The sequence below is a fragment of the Nilaparvata lugens genome, chromosome X, assembly GCF_014356525.2.
Source record: "Nilaparvata lugens isolate BPH chromosome X, ASM1435652v1, whole genome shotgun sequence".
NCBI classification, from domain to species: domain Eukaryota; kingdom Metazoa; phylum Arthropoda; class Insecta; order Hemiptera; family Delphacidae; genus Nilaparvata; species Nilaparvata lugens.
The window spans coordinates 3,254,173-3,271,132 of NC_052518.1; the positions used below are offsets into that span (position 1 = coordinate 3,254,173).

The 16,960-nt window shown below is 35.8% G+C and overlaps 1 protein-coding gene across 1 annotated transcript in view; it reads left to right on the forward strand.

Moving 5' to 3' along the window:
• Window positions 1-16,960, forward strand: part of LOC111056570 (protein CBFA2T3) — a 127,355-nt gene that overhangs the window by 58,855 nt on the left and 51,540 nt on the right. Inside the window, exon 3 of the mRNA XM_039442243.1 lies at window positions 15,775-15,870. Within this exon, the coding sequence (XP_039298177.1) occupies window positions 15,775-15,870 (96 nt within the window). The remainder of the gene's footprint in view (window positions 1-15,774; window positions 15,871-16,960) is intronic.

Consider the following 16,960-nt stretch of genomic DNA (forward strand, 5'->3'; position numbering starts at 1 on the left):
TCAACGGAAGTTTAGGTTAGAAGTTTTATCCTACTCTGAAAATCGAATTTGAAGAGTTTATAACATATATCTCATCTGTATTTCATTCATCCAAATAAATGATAGTATATTATTGCAGAATACTTTATTCAATTCTAGAAGCATAAACTGATTCATTTCATAAACTATTTTGTAAACACCTTCACATCAAATCAGAATCAGCTGACTTCAAGGTTATTTTACAGCCCTAGGGCCGTAAAACTTTTACCGGCCTGGTCAGAAAACAATCACTTTCGGCCTCCATATGACGCACGAAAACCAGCTCATTACATCCAAGTGGGGCGAAAAATGAATGTATTTTCAAGTTTGCAAGAACAGAAACTTGAACCCACCAGTGGCGGCTCGTGCTAAGGTTGCATGGTTCCACAACCCCCTTCATTTTGATGATAATAAATTACTTATTTTCTAGGAGTAAATGAAGTGACTGAATTAATAGTGAGGTCTATTATTATCTCAATTACTGATATTAGCTTCACAATTTCATCATAATCCTATAATAAGAGCAGCAAACTGTAGAACGTCCACGCAGTTCCGCGAAATCAGACGCTGTGGTGGAACTAATAATAATAATAATATCGAGTGACCTGGCTGGCTCAGGTCTGGTGTCAGAGTTTTCAGGTCGCAACTGATCAATTTCAGGGCCTCTGACATGACCTAACGACTGCTTTTTAGGCAGCCGGGACCGACGGTGGTGGAACTGAATATTGAATAATAGCATTGGAGGTTGCAATCCTCCTGCAACCAAACTCATGTACGCGCACTATTACTATGTATATTAGTAGTGTCATATATTTTTCTACTCGAGCCCATAAGACTAATGTGGTGGCAATTCTTCTGCAACCATCCGCTTGAGGCGCTAGCAGTCCATACCACACTAGATGTGAAATTACCCCCTACCAGATTCTGATGAATGTGAAAGTCTGCTATCTGCTCTCCCATGAGTTTATAATCTTTTGATGGGACTATATTATAATATTATAAAAGCCTCATAGCATGATGTAATAATTTATCATCATGATAAAATAACATTATAATAAATAATATCATGTTCAATTGTTTTGATATTTTCGAAACAAAACAAGTAGGCCCAATAAAAAATGGACTGTCCTGAATTATTTTTGTGTCGTAATATGCAATCTCCATTTGTCCAGGAAACATGAAATATAGAATAATTATTTATAATTTTGTAAAAAATTACACTGTTTATCTTTATCAGAGTTGAAAATTGTCAGCTGCCAATTACGCCATGGTTTCACTTGGAGAATGCTTTGTTTGGATGGGCTTTCATTGCTGTGTAAAGATAGAATCACAAATTGAATAAATATTTGTTTTAATCATTAAGTTAAACTCTTACCCCCCTCCCCACACATCAGACGCGTGTCAATTAAGGTACCAGTTATTGAATATTATGTTGTAAAAACACCAACCCCCAGTATTTTCAATCACCAGCCGCCACTGGAATCCACTATACCAATGTAGACCATTCTTTAAGTTTTGCTGATTCAGATAGGTATTGAACATGGATACAATTTAAATTTTGAAGGTTCAGTATTCAACCTACAAATGGGGAAAACGAGGTAAAAAATCTGGTGTGGTAAACTCACACAACTTTCCTTTCTCATTGATCTATAAGCCTCATTCTTAAACGAGAATAAATTAGGGGAATAACATAATGACGAATGGCGGCAACATAAATTTGAAACTACGATCAGACTACTGTATTATTGTTTTCAGAGTACTTTTTTTGTGTAAATTGTGAGATACGATGATTTTTTCAAAAGTCGTCGAAACAGCTGTTCTACAGATGAAATATCTCGACTATGTGTTTTTTTTATAAACTGCTCTACCTACCTACCTCATGCACGAGAAGGAGGTTACAAAGTACATTTCTCAAGGATGGGGAGGACCCCCCATTAGTTTCCCAGGAAGAAAACTCATGCCAGCTCTTAGAGCTGATAAATAACTATACAGGGTATGAATTTGAAAAAAAATCGGTCGTCATTTTTGAGAAAATCGTGAAAAACATGGTTTTTAAGTAATTATCCGCCATTTTTCTTAAGAATATTACAGAACTCCAGCAATTTTCCCAGAAATGAGACTCATGTCAGTTGATAGGGCTTATAAGTAGCTATCCATGGTATAAATTTGAAAAAATCGTATGAGCCGTTTTCGAGAAAAACATGGTTTTTTAGTGATTATCCGCCATTTTTCTCAAGAATATTACGGAGCTCCTGCAATTTTCCCAGAAATGAGACACAAATGTCAGTTAATAGGGCTTATAAATAGCTATCCATGGTATAAATTTGAAGAAAATCGTTAGAGCCGTTTTCAAGAAAACCGTGAAAAACATGGTCATTTTATCCGTCATTTTGAATTGAATTTCTTATTGTCGGATCCTCATGCTATAAGGACCTAAGTTTAAAATTTCAAGTCAATCGGTTAATTAGGAATGGAGTTATCGTGTTCACAGACATACACACACACACATACACACACACACACACAACACACACACACACACACACACACACACACACACACACACACACACACACACACATACACACCTATGGTAATAGGGCAAGGAAAGTAATGAAACGTATAGAAAACATGAAATTAGGGTACCTTAAATTTTTTTGGAAAGCAATACTTTCCTTACCTATGGTAATAGGGCAAGGAAAGTAACGAAACGTATAGAAAACATGAAATTGGGGTACCTTAAATTTTTTTGGAAAGCAATACTTTCCTTACCTATGGTAATAGGGCAAGGAAAGTAAGAATTTGTCAGTCAATTTAGAATGCATAAAAACTAGTTATGAAGGGAGAAATGCACTCACTATTAGCAGTGTCCGTTTCGACCTGGTGTTGGAGAGCTCGTTTCTGCCAGAGACAAACGAATATTAGAAATTCTCTTCTCACTGTTTTTTTTCCCAGTCTGATGATGACCAACACCAGGTCGAAACGTAAGTGCATTTTTCACTCCATGAGTGTTTATAATGTAAGTTGAAATTGACAGTGAAACAGTATGGATATGCAACAGACATAAATCTTCAGTATTATTTTAACTGAAAAGTATTGGAATTTCTTGTATTGTGGTCAAAGTCACAAGATAGCCTAAAAATATTCAGAGTAAGGCCATTTCTTTAGGGACACTCAGTATTCAAATAGGCCGAAATAAATGATTCTACTATGTATTTTTCTACGCAAAGTGTGCTTTTAGTTTGTTTAGATTTATTGGGACAAAAATAATGGGCCATATGAAAAAAGTTCACAATTTGCTTATACTTCTAAAATAGTATTCAAATAGGCCGAAATAAATTATTCAATTATATGTTTGTTTTTCTACGCAAAGGGTGCCTTTAGTTTGTTTAGATTGCTTGGGACAAAAATAATGGGCCATATGAATAAAGTTGAGCATTTGCTTATACTTCTAAAATATGAAGCATTTTCAATGAATAAACGTGAGCAAAACCTTTTGCTCATGCTCTTAAAAAAATAGTTTGAGTATTTACTCGAAAGTAAAAGCGTATACTCAAAATTGTATGAATAAACTAGAGCATTTGCTCTAGTTTTTTGAAGCAAATGCTTCAAAAAAGGTTAGTCTAGTCTAGAGCAGTTTTTCATCTTTTGCTCATAGTAAAATGGCTCAACTAATTCGTATCAGGAAGAGGAAACTATACCAGATTTAGTTTCAACCAATAGTTGAGAGCTATAAAACTCTTTTTAGATTCAACCATGATATATATCACCATTATTCCTACAAAAGAATAAATACAAAAAATAGCTATCTGATATAAATATAGCCATCATAAAATAGGAGATAGGCGTTTAAGAAGATGAGAGTGTACACGATTATAAGAAGGCTATTCATATTATAAGATTATGCTGAAGATTATTATAAAAATTATATTTTTCACAATTCAATTATTATTTCAAAATTATAAACTCAACTAACCTAAAACTCAATGCATGAATAGAAAACATAGCAGACGACGCAAACACAAGCGGTGTCTCCTACTTGCATATTTAGCGCTTATTTATTCATAAACAATAGATACAATGCTGGTAAAACATTTATGTGAGCTATAATAACAAAGTAAGGCCACAAATTCGAATCAGCTGATGAAAAATCTTTAAAAAACGTGAGCATTTGCTCCAGAGTTCAGGAGCTTAAGGTAAAGAGTTTATTCATATAAAAATGAGCAAATGCTTATGCTTCTACCTAATGCTCATGAGCAGAACCTTATGTTCCATGCCCATGCTCATGAGCATATGCTTTGGTTTTATTCATATGGCCCATTGACTCTGTATGCCTCTGTATACAAGTGCAAATATGCACTCTGTTTGTCCTATATTCGTTTATTATCTACCATGTATTTGAAGCGTACAATTTGAACGATATCGCTAGTTAACATTGGAATCGAGTAGGCTGGATTTAGGGGGAAAGTTGTTGAATGGGGTGGGTGGAGGGTGGAGCAGAGGGGGTCAGTGGTAAGCCACAAGTACCGAATAATGGAAGAGGGGTGCTTGGGTACCTATTTCATTTGCAGCGGCGGTAGCTGAGTGTCAAAAGCAGGGAAGCACTTGTGTAGGTCTCTCTCACTCGTGAAACACAGTTGAATCCCGCGGGAAAGACAGTGATAGAAAAAAGAGAACTGCAGTACACACAGACCAGAGAGAATGAGGAGAAGTTTACTAGATAGAGAAGAATGGTGGGCCTGGTTTTGAGTTGATGTCAGCGGCAGAACTTCTCAAAGTTCGAGACTTCTTATTTCGTAGTTTCTCTTTTATTTCCCCATTGCGGGTTCTATTTTTTATTTCCGAATCAAAGCGGTGATTCGTACTGAGAGAGTTAGATGAATTTCATTTAATCTATTTCAAACGAAATGAAACTGTGGAAACAAGAAAGTGTGTTCAGGGCATAATTCAATTTCAACGTGGGAGAATAAAGGATGAAAAGTTGTGAAAGTTGAGAATTTCGATAAATATAAACAGCGTTCATTCTCAGATCTGTCAATTATTGCAATAATTGTTCGAGTTCAATAATAATTCTATCGTCAAACAACCATCGTTCAGAGTCTATCTGAAACAATATAATTTTCAATTTACTGGCGAATTTATGTTACTGAAATACCTCATGATCATAAAAGTTAGTTTCCAAGTTTAGTTTCCAAAAATTAAAAAAACAAGAGAGGAAAACAGAAATTTATCGAATATTCTATTAAGCTGCATTTACATTGGTCAAGTTTCCTTGGACTCAACTTTTTCAACGTTTGAGTTGAATGTTCGATTTTGGAAACTTGAAGCTAAATTTACTCGAATTCAGGTTTTCGTAACCTCAAAAGTATATAATTATTAAGAGAGAATCGAATAAATCTCAAAGGTTTCTTCTTCATATATCATACTTTCTTCTGTATCATATTTTTCAACTTTCCTTGCCCTATCACCATAGACATCCTATGGTATAGGGCGTTTATGTCGCAACTTTTACTGTTATCTCAAGCCGATTATTGTCGATTTTTACTGTTTTGGACGGGTGAGATTGTATGAACGGCACAATATGAGAGACTGCTAGCGTCACATAGCTTTATGGGAAAGAACTACGTGGACTATCGGCTTGAGATAACAGAAAAAGTTACGACATAAACACCCTATACAATGCGATATCTACTTATGCTATTGTTTCTCTATGCCATAGGTAAGGAAAGTATTGCTTTCAAAAAAAATTAAGGTACCCTAATTTCAAGTTTTGTATACGTTTCAAGGTCCCCTGAGTCCAAAAACATAATTTTTGGGTGTTGGTCTGTGTGTGTGTATGTCTGTGAACACGATAACTCCATTCCTAATTAACCGATTGACTTGAAATTTTAAACTTAAGGTCCTTATATCATGAGGATCCGACAATAATAGATTTAATAGAATTCAATTCAAGATGGCGGATGATTACTAAAAAACCATGTTTTTTACGGTTTTCTCGAAAACGGCTCTAAAGATTTTCTTCAAATTTATACCATGGATAGCTATTTATAAGCCCTATCAACTGACATGTGTCTCATTTCTGGGAAAATTGCAGGACCTCCGTAATATTCTTGAGAAAAATGGCGGATAATCACTAAAAAATCATGTTTTTCACGATTTTCTCAAAAATGACTTGATTTTTTTTCAAATTAAACCCAGTATAGTTATTTATCAGCTCTATCAACTGGTATGAGTCTTTTTCCTGGGAAACTAATGGGGAGTCAACCCCATCCTTGAGAAATTTACTTTGTAACCTCCTTCTCGTGCATGAGGTAGGTAGGTAGAGCAGTTTATAAAAAGAACACACATAGTCGAGATATTTCATCTGTAGAACAGCTGTTTACGACTTTTGAAAAAATCATCGAATTTCACAATTAAATTCACACAAAGGAAAAAGTACTCTGAAAACAATTATAAATACACAAATATACAGTAGTCTGATCGTAGTTTCAAATATGTTGCCGCCAATCTTTATGTGTTCTTATGTATCTATCTTTGCGCCAAATTATGGAGCCAATCGTCATTATGTTATTCCCCTAAATTATTCTCGTTTGAGAATGAGGCTTACATTTTTTTTTTGAAAAAATCATCAAATCTCACAATTTACACAAAGGAAAAAGTACTCTGAAAACAATTATAAATACACAAATATACAGTAGTCTGATCGTAGTTTCAAATATGTTGCCGCCAATCGTCATTATGTTATTCCCCTAAATTATTCTCGTTTGAGAATGAGGCTTACAGTTCAATGAGCAAGGAAAGTTGTGTGAGTGTAACACGCCAGATTTTTATTTAACGTAAGTGTTTTAGAATTTATTTTAAATTTATGTTGACGGATTGAACCAGTTGCAAGCTTTTGACCGCTTCTGACCTTTTCCACTCAATAGAATTTGAGATCCCACAACTGTTTGTTGTTTGACATTAACATGGCATGTATGCATGCTGAGCTTCTTACTTGCAATGACAATATGAATGGTGACACTTTTGCGTTGATTGTAGTAAACAGGTGACGAAGTGCTGGAGAGGAGGTGGGAGGTGGTTGTAAGGGAGGTGGGGGTTGCCTGGTCCACGTCTGAGCCTGATAAGGCATGAAAACGCTGTTTGTTTTGCAGCACACCCTTATCTGCAAAGGACAGATATCAGTAGGCTATGACTCCTACCTCATACACCGTCACTGGTTAACACCCGCTATTTTCACGTCTGGTCTGGTGCAACTCTTTTACTCTCCCACACTCTCTCTGTCAGTCTGTCTGTCTCTCTTTCCCTTTCCCTCAAACTCTCTCACACACACACACTCTCTCTCTCTCCCTCTTTCTATTTGTCTGTCTCTCTCCTCTCTCACACACACTCCCTCTCTCACACTCTTTGGTAGAGAGTTACTGGGAAGGATATTTATAATATTCTTTCCGAAGAATGGACATTGATATGTCCAAAGCTCCGCCAATTTATGTAGATGCATTACAATATTATCTTGTATAGTTATTCCAAATTGATTTCTTCATATCATTAAACAGTTCAATAATTATTATTTTCTTAGTTTATGTTATGTAAATTCATTTAAAACTATGCTGTATTGTAAGCTGTATAAGTGTATATGCCAATTTATATTGTAATCTACATAAATAAAGTACTCAATCAATCAATCAATCACACTCTCTCTCCCCCTCTCTCTTTGGTAGAGAGTTAGTGGGAAGGATATTTTGAATATTCTTTCCAAAGAATGGACATTAATCATTATGTCCAAAGCTCCGCCAATTTATGTAGATGCATTACAATATTATCTTGTATAGTTATTCCAAATTGATTCTTTTCATATCATTTTACAGTTCATAATTATTATTTTCTTAGTTTATGTTATGTAAATTCATCTAAAACTATGCTTTATTGTAAGCTATATTGTATCAAACGATGGAACTTCATAATTATTGTATTTTCTCTAGAATAATTCATACTGTTATATTTTGGAGAAAAATAATTCTAACAGAGAAAGGCAGAACAAACTCAAGCCAGATTGGCTATGCTTATGTAAGCCACGCCCCAAATTCAACGAGCAGTTTTATTGGACAATGACTTGCGTGGGACATTCTGGAGCTGCTTGCTTCCTATTGGTCGTGAGCTGTGATGGTTCAACTCATTGACCAATCAGACAGCTATTTGGTTTTGGCAGAGTGGACTGATTCAGCCACTCCGGCATCACACTACATGTTATTGCCGTGAAAAGTGTATTTAAAAATAAGAATACAATAGAAGGATTATTCATTTATTTCAAGAACACTGAACTAGAAAAGGTTTTAATTCGATTCACAGGTTTAGCTGAGAGTATAAAGAGTTTCTTTTCAACAATTTATCTGTGTGTTTCTAAAGCATTTTATACGATTTTTCAATTATACATCCATCTAAATTTAAAAAAAAACAGACTGAAATTAGTGCCAAATATGTATAAAATTTCAAGTTGATCAGTTCAGATGTGATGAGGCGGCATTCGTGAATTTCCGATTCACGAAGACTATTCTTTCCTTTATTATATTATCTATATAAATAAAAATCGAGCCTCAAATTTTGACATTCAATAACTTTTTTATGTGTGCACCGAATTTGATGATTTTTGTTCAGTTGTGTTTGTTATGTTAAGGAGCAGGTTTATGGCCTATCAAATTCATGATCAGACTTCAGGACTCTTTCCTACGGTCCTTCAAAGTATACATGTAATCCTTATGGAAGAAGATTTGTGAGCTGGCAACACACAGGAATAAAAATCAGCTGTTATAATCATTGCGTCATCCAAAAGCCGTCGGTAGATCTGTTTTTCTATTTTTTTCTTTTTACTGATTCACAAATTTTTTATTCTAATAACTATGCCGCGGTGCGAACGACGTCCAAACTTGGGTCGTAGAACTCGAAATACTGTAAATTTAGAATATGCACGGGAAAATCAGCAGCAAGGAGATATGCCATTCAATTTCCCAGCAAGCTGCATTCAACTATATCTAAAAATACAAACTGCTGTACAACTAAATAGGCACATAGGAAGTCCATATTGAGATATAAAATACTGATTGTTGGATAATTTTCATAAAAATATAGCGCATCAGATTAAGCTAAGACTAAGCACACCTGAGGAGGCGCGGCTTGGTGATACTAAGTGTTGATCTTATGGAGATTGCCTTATCACACCGTTCCATGCCATGTACGATTCAGTGTGTCTGAGTTCTTCCATTCAAACCAATATAAGCAAGAAACACCTGGATACAAAATGCCGCATCGCGCCTCCTAAGGTGTGCATTCAGCTAAAGTTTGTCATGAGATGCATTAACTATTTGGCGGTACGAAGTTCGCCGGGTCAGCTAGTTGATAATATATTTATTAATTGAGCTTCACACATTGCTAACACCCTTCCCTGATGTTATATTATCACTAAATCACATGGTCACATTTGTATGGCTAGTCCGTGAACAAAAATAATATGATTATTTATTTAGCTCACATGGTTGAGATCTCTTTGTGTTGTGGATACTACCTTTTCAGCATTCAATTATTAAAAATAGATGTTGAATGATATTTGTAGATTGGGTGCATTGCCAATAGGATGCGTGTAATAACGTGCATGTTCTCTCTCACTCACTCCGCAGCAGACAATCAAATCACGCGGAGATCCTCCCACCATACAACCACTCCCCTTCACACACAGTAACCTGAAAATCCTACAACCGATCATTCGACGAGCACCAAATGAATAATTAATTCACTCACATTCATTCATTCATTGAGCAGTGGAGTGGTACGCCCACTCGCATGAATACGAAACAATGGAAAGGAATATTGGTTTGCACGCAAGTTTGGCTATTTGCCGTAATTCCGTATTTTTTGTTGGCGGCAATTCTGTGTTTTGAGTATTTGGTATTTGATAAAGAGGGCGTGAACCAAATGGCTCAACCATTCAACATATTCCGATCAATTGTTCCATTACATTCCAACTTGTGTGCCGTGGACAATACGTTTAATAGACTTTAAATTAAATATTTCACAAGGAAACATGTATTTTCTAATCATAAAACTATTGTTTATTGTCTGTGGTAATAGTTATTTGTGCAACTAGTGCGCAAAGTGACAGTTTGCTGCACCGAAAGAAACGTTTACGCCCGAGCCGTAGGCGAGGGCGGAATGGTTTCTTGAGTGCAGCAGAGGAACTTTGCGCACGTATTTCACATTTAATTTTTCCTACAGTTACCATTGAATATGAAAAGTAAGTAATTATGGGTAAAATTTCCTGAAATCCATCAAATGTTTTTCTGTGTAATTTTATTATTAATAAATAAAATTGAATAATGTAATAGTGTTTGAATGAAGGGGCGGCTGTCACTCATGTGGTGGCTGTCCTCGAACTCGGTGTCCTTAATATTATTATAACGTGCACCACAGTCACTGTTACCAACTTAATTTTTGTTTTCGTGCACTAATCCTCCATATAACCCACCAACTATTTTGCGTTGCCATGTTGCAAATCTGGAGTGCAGAAAAAGTTTTTCCCGCACTAGAGCGGAAAAGTGATTCTTTGCGTTCTGTAATCAGTGCAGCAATGGCCACTTTTCAAGGTAACTGTAGGAAAAAATAATTTCTAGAGAAATATTTCTTAATGTAATTTGACTGCAATCTTACACTTTAGTTAATTAACAGTTCAATTCTCTCCTTAATTGAATGAGCGTGAGGTCTAAAGGAGCGTACATATTTACGCGCCGCGAACATGAGCAATTCACTTTTAATCAGCTGATGCCAAGCTTTTTATATTTGTATCTTACCGTTTATGTAAAAATACAGATATAATCAGCTGATTAAAAGTGAATTGCTCATGTTCGCGGCGCGTATATGGTATATCTGTACGCATCTTTAGATTCAAGTCGACGGTTTTGCATTTCTCTTTATGTTCCGCATTTACAGCGAAACGCAGCAATAGATTTTCATGAAATTTGACAGGTATGTTCCTTTTTTAATTTCGCGTCGACGTATACATACGGTTTTTTAGGATAATACAAAAGCAAAAGGAGTCTCCTTCGAACGCCAATATTACCGTAAAAATCAGACTTTAGAATTATTCATCATAAATCAGCTGTCTAGTGCACTATAATAATACCCGTTCAAAAACATCGAAAATCTTGAAAATGTATCTTTCCATCAACGTTAGTAGACAGTTGACTATAATACTACCCGTTCAAAAACATCGAACATCTTGAAAATGTATCTTTCCATCAACATTAGTAGACAGTTGACTATACTGTACTAGGCCTACCCGTTCAAATACATCGAACATCTTGAAAATGTATCTTTCCATCAACGTTGTAGACAGTTGCAGCCAGACCTGATAACAGCGCTCACACTCACATTCCGGGACTACACGTCAAGTTACGATAGGACAGAAAGCTCTATGTTTATTCATGATTTTTTCTAGACATTTTAAATTGATAAATTATTTATTGGTTTTTGAGAAAACATAACAACAGGTCAATGTAACTTACTGAGCGCGAGGTCTACTGTTCACAGAACTACTAGTTAATAGGTAGTTTCACACTGAAGTGGTATAGCACTCCTGCACAGTTTAATTACTGAGCAATGCCCATGCACTGTTACTTTCAGTATCACTCTGCTACATTTAAACGAGATCTGTAGGCTTCTTCCTTTTCAGTCTCCTCACTGTATTAGAGTGGTGAATGAGGTGTAGAGCTTGGATGTTCTGATGATTATGTAGAGTCTCTTCATGGTTTCTGGCAGCCTTTGTGATCATCATCACATCGACTGCTTCAAACTGCAGGTCCCTGGGGAGATCGGATTTTTTGACCAAGTATGGAGCATTGACAGCATTCCTCGAAACCTTGTTCTGGAATTTCTGGATGGTGTTGATATTACTTTTCCTTGCACAGCCCCACAGATGGATGCCATACAACCACACAGGCCGAAGAATTTGTCTTTACAATAGTAATTTATTGTAGGTTGAATTGCAAATGACAATTGCAAATGAAACGTATTTGTCTGAAACGTATTGTTCATGTTTGTAAAACTACAAAGTTTTGTTAATAATAGCGAAGAACTTTGCTTCATTTCACGATAAAACATCTTTGACAACAGAGTTGACTTCTTATTCCATCGTAATCAATTTTTTCGGCGAAACGAAACTCGAACATCGAAACTCCAGTTTTTTTCAATATTGTTCATGCTCGTAAAACTACAAAGTTTTGTTAATAATAGCGAAGAATTCGGCTCCATTTCACGATAAAACATCTTTGACAACAGTGTTGACTTTTCATTCCATAGTAATAAATAGTTCGTATGTTGAATGTATATACGTGTCTTGAGTGAATAAAACAAATTTCTATTAGAAAACAATAGAATAAAAGTGTTCATTCTGATATCTTTTCCGAAAGTAATGGAATGAACAATGCATTTCAGATCCTTTATATAAATTCTTTTTATATCCTTTTATATATATATATATATATATATATATATATATCCTTTTATGTAAATTACTAGCCGTCAGGCTCGCTTCGCTCGCCATATCCGTCTAGCCAGGGGGCTCCGCCCTCTGGACCTCCGACTGGATCGTCCAGAAATGAGATCAGCAGAGCATTTTTCATTTGAGCATGCTTCATTCCATTAGAAAGTCAAAGTACTGAGAAAACGCAGAAAAGCTGAGAAAAACGCTGATTTTGGGCGTATCTTTGATGAAATATTAAAGTCACCTCATCACATTTTTAGACCCTACCCAAACCTCTGTCTAAAATTTGGAACATTTTCTGTCTATTCCTTGATGAAAGAACTGAGAAAACGCAAAAAACACTATTTTGGGCGTATCTTTGGCGTTATTTCCAATTCCTTCTAACACAACATTATTACACCCTAGCTGAGCTTCTGTACTAAATTTGAACATTTTCTGTTCATTTGTCCTCGATAAAGCTGAGGAAGCGCTAAAAAACGCTGGAAAAATGCAGATTTTGGGCGAATCTTTGGAAATTTTTCCAAATTCGTTCTTAGTGCGCCTTTAAAGGGCCAACTGAACTACCAAATTTGAACGTTTTTGGTCCGGTAGATTTTTAGTTCTGCGAGTGAGTGAGTGAGTGAGTGAGTCAGTCAGTCAGTGAGTGAGTGCAATTTCGCTTTTATATATATATATAATATATATATATATATATATATATATAACACATAACAGAAGACACTTTAAAGTTTGGCAGTCTGCTCGGTTGAGGAAGGAGACTCAGTCTCCGAAAATTTCCCCCATTTCTAATGCAAGTTTTTAAGTGTTTTCAATCTATATCTTGTGTCTCCTGTTTTAATTTATATATATATATATATATATTATATATATATATATATATATATATAAGATAAAGAAGATAATCAATGCATTCGTCATAATGATCTCTGCCAAACGAAACTAAAGTTTTGTACGAATAAAACTACACCTTTTGTTAATAAATGTGAAGAATTTCTTTTTTTTCATAATAAAACCTAATTTTCCTCTCCATCATAATCCTGATACAGTTTCTAATTAATGCTTTCGGTGAAATGTCCATTTCCAATAAGATGCAATGACAACACAGTTGTAGCCAGTCATTTGATTGGATCGGTTATTAATGTGAAATGAGCGCTTTAGTGGCTTAGGGCCCAGGGCTCAGCTGGCGTGATGACGTCCTTATTTTATCAGACAAAGGAAAGCAGAGGAGTCGACTTATTAGACCCACTGGTGTTGTGTTATGTATTAACGAAAAACAAACAGGGGTCGGTTGGGTGGGCAGCCGATGTCCGCAGGGTGTATATTGCTGACATGGTCGCAAATGCTATCTAGCAGCCCGAGGAAAGTCGAGGCTCTCTTTGTAACGTGGTGACTGCTGCACAGTCGTGTCTTTGACATGGTCTACGTCCTGCGAATGCAACGGCAAAGCTTCTGACAGAAGGCAAAGTGCACAGATATGAGCTGGCACCAGGCCCCAGGCTGGCCAGGTCTTTTGTGCGCTTGATGCTTGATGCTCGTTCAAGGTAGGCGCACACACAACTCTGACAGACAGCCGGACAAACGCTCAATGTACGATCAAGCAGCCGAATCTTCGATCCTCTCTTTCACTGTCATCCTACTGAAATGCTCACCCACCCGATTTTGCAGCACATCTACCCTTCTACCTCCTTCTCTGACTAGTTTGTAAAATTGATACATCTATGAAAATCCTGATGCAGAAACAAAAATAGTAAGAAATAGTAGATTTGAAGATAGTGGACCACCAGTGAATATTTATTAACCTTTTTCTGTGTTGAACATGTAGGTTGATATTCCACTTTTCACACATAAAAATTTTGAAATTACATTTATTCTCTGACTAGTTTGTAAAATTGATACATCTATGAAAATACTGATGCAGATATAAAAATAGTAAGAAATAGTAGATTTGAAGATAGTGGACCACCAGTTATATTAATGAACCTTTTTCTGTGTTGAACATGTAGGTTTATATTCCACTTTTCACACATCAAAATTTTTAAATTACATTTATTCAAAATTTGAATGATTTTTGAGAATCTTTGAAGATTTTTTGAGCAGAATCTTCGATCCTCTCTTCCACTGTCATCTACTGAAATGCTCACCCACCCGATTTTGCAACAGCTACCCTTCTACCTCCTTCTCTGAATAGTTTGTAAAATTGATACATCCATGAAAATCCTGATGCTATTAAAAACAAAAATAGTAAGAAATAGTAGATTTGTGGACCACCTGTTATATTTATGAACCTTTTTCTGTGTTGAACATGTAGGTTGATATTCCACTTTTCACACATCAAAATTTGGAAATTACATTTATTCAAAAATTGAATGATTTTTTGAGGATCTTTGAAGACTTTTTGAGCATTTGAAGATTTTTTGAGCAGAATCTTCGATCATCTCTTTCTTTCACTGTCATCCTACTGAAATGCTCACCCACCCGATTTTGCAACAGCTACCCTTCTACCTCCTTCTCTGACTAGATTGTAAAATTGATACATCTATTAAAATCCTGATGCTATTAGAAACAAAAATAGTAAGAAATAGTAGATTTTTGGACCACCTGTTATATTTATGAACCTTTTTGTGTGTTGAACATGTATAGTGAGGTCCGCGTTATAATGGCAATGTTTGATTAGCAATGGTATTGCTATCCTTGTCTATCATTCAACAAAGCGAATAGCGCTATCTCTTTATACAGTTTGGGGAGTCCGGACTCACAAGGTGTCAAACTATCAAAAGATAAACCGAAAAACTTCAATAAATAACAACCAAACTCGCCTTGCTCTGTTGCCAGATCGTATTTTAACAATGTAGAATTAATAATTAATCAACAAAATATTTCATCTTAATTATAAAAATTCATTGTGGAATTATTGAAAAATATAATTTCTTTCTTAATAAAATATAATTGATTATTTTAAACGAGAAATGAACAGTTAATATTACATCAATAAACCTGTATCAGCTACCGTCTATAGATATTGCTATCGTAGCTATCGCAGCTATCGTAGGCATTGACAAGACAGAGGATCGGCAACGTTGTTCTGCTATCTTTCTCCACTGCCATTATAACGTGGACCTCACAGGTTGATTTTCCACTTCGTATAATATTTTGAAATTACATTTATTCAGAATTTGAATGATTTTTTTGAGATTTACAGTGTTTAATTTTGTTTTTTTTTTTTGTTACAGGAGCTCAGGATGCCCAAGTGAGAGGTGCCAGTTCCCCCTCTGCTCCTGCTCCCTCCCCCCCTCTTCCGCTCTACCCCCACAATGGATCTAACGTCAGTAAGTGCTGCATATTCATGTCTTTCTCACATCCTGTTTTTATCTCTTTTCAAGCGCATCACGTGTATTACCCCAAGTAGAATAAAAAACAAAGTGTCCACTTGATACGTTATTTTCTTAACGTAGAAAAACTTAAACAATATAAGTCTCACTCTTATCTTTCCAACATCTGTAAATTGTCTCATCTGTACCAATATAAGTTTTTTAGTTGACATTTATTGAGCGTTCGGATAGTCTGTGTGATTTTTCTGAGGAGGACCTTATGAATCACAAACAAGATAGTACTGTAAACATTTTTCCAAAAAATGTTCCTAAGCAGATTTATAAAGTTTCAACTAGCACGTTTGTAAATGGCAGAAGACAGATTTAATTCTACAGTTGATGAGAAAATAGATTCGAAAAGAAGATATATTGAATCTATTATTTTTTTAAATCACTCACTTATTTGATATCAAATTATGGGAGTAATCAAAGTAGACATTTTAATCCTTATTAAAAAAAAAGAATTATGATTATTAGTTCCTTATATTTTATCTCTGGTATTTTGTATGTGAACACTCTTCATATCAGATGATACCTCTTTCCACGAAGAATGCAGGCCTACTAATCGATTATCATATTAACAGTTGAATACTTACTTACGAAGCGCTACAGCCCTGCGTGGACCTTGACCTCCTCAACAATTCGCCTCCATTCATCTCTCCGATTAGCCAGTCTCCTCCAGTTCCTCACTCCAAGGCACGCCAGATCTTTCTCCACATCCTGCAGCATACAACGTGTTCTCGGGCGACCTCTTTTCCTCGTTCCTTCCATTCTCCCAACAAGCATCTGCCTCTGCATCCTATTATTCTTCTTCATTCTTTGCACATGTCCCAGCCAGCTGACTCTTCTAGACTTTATGAATCGTACTATGTCATTTCCACGCAGAATGTTACTTATCTCCGCATTGCTTCTGATTCTCCACTCTCCATTTTCGCATATGGTGCCATGAATTCTTCTCATTACTTTTTTTTCGAAAATCCTCAATGCGTTCATATTTTTGGAGTTGAGAACCCAAGTTTCACAGCCGTATGTCACTGCCGGTCTTAGA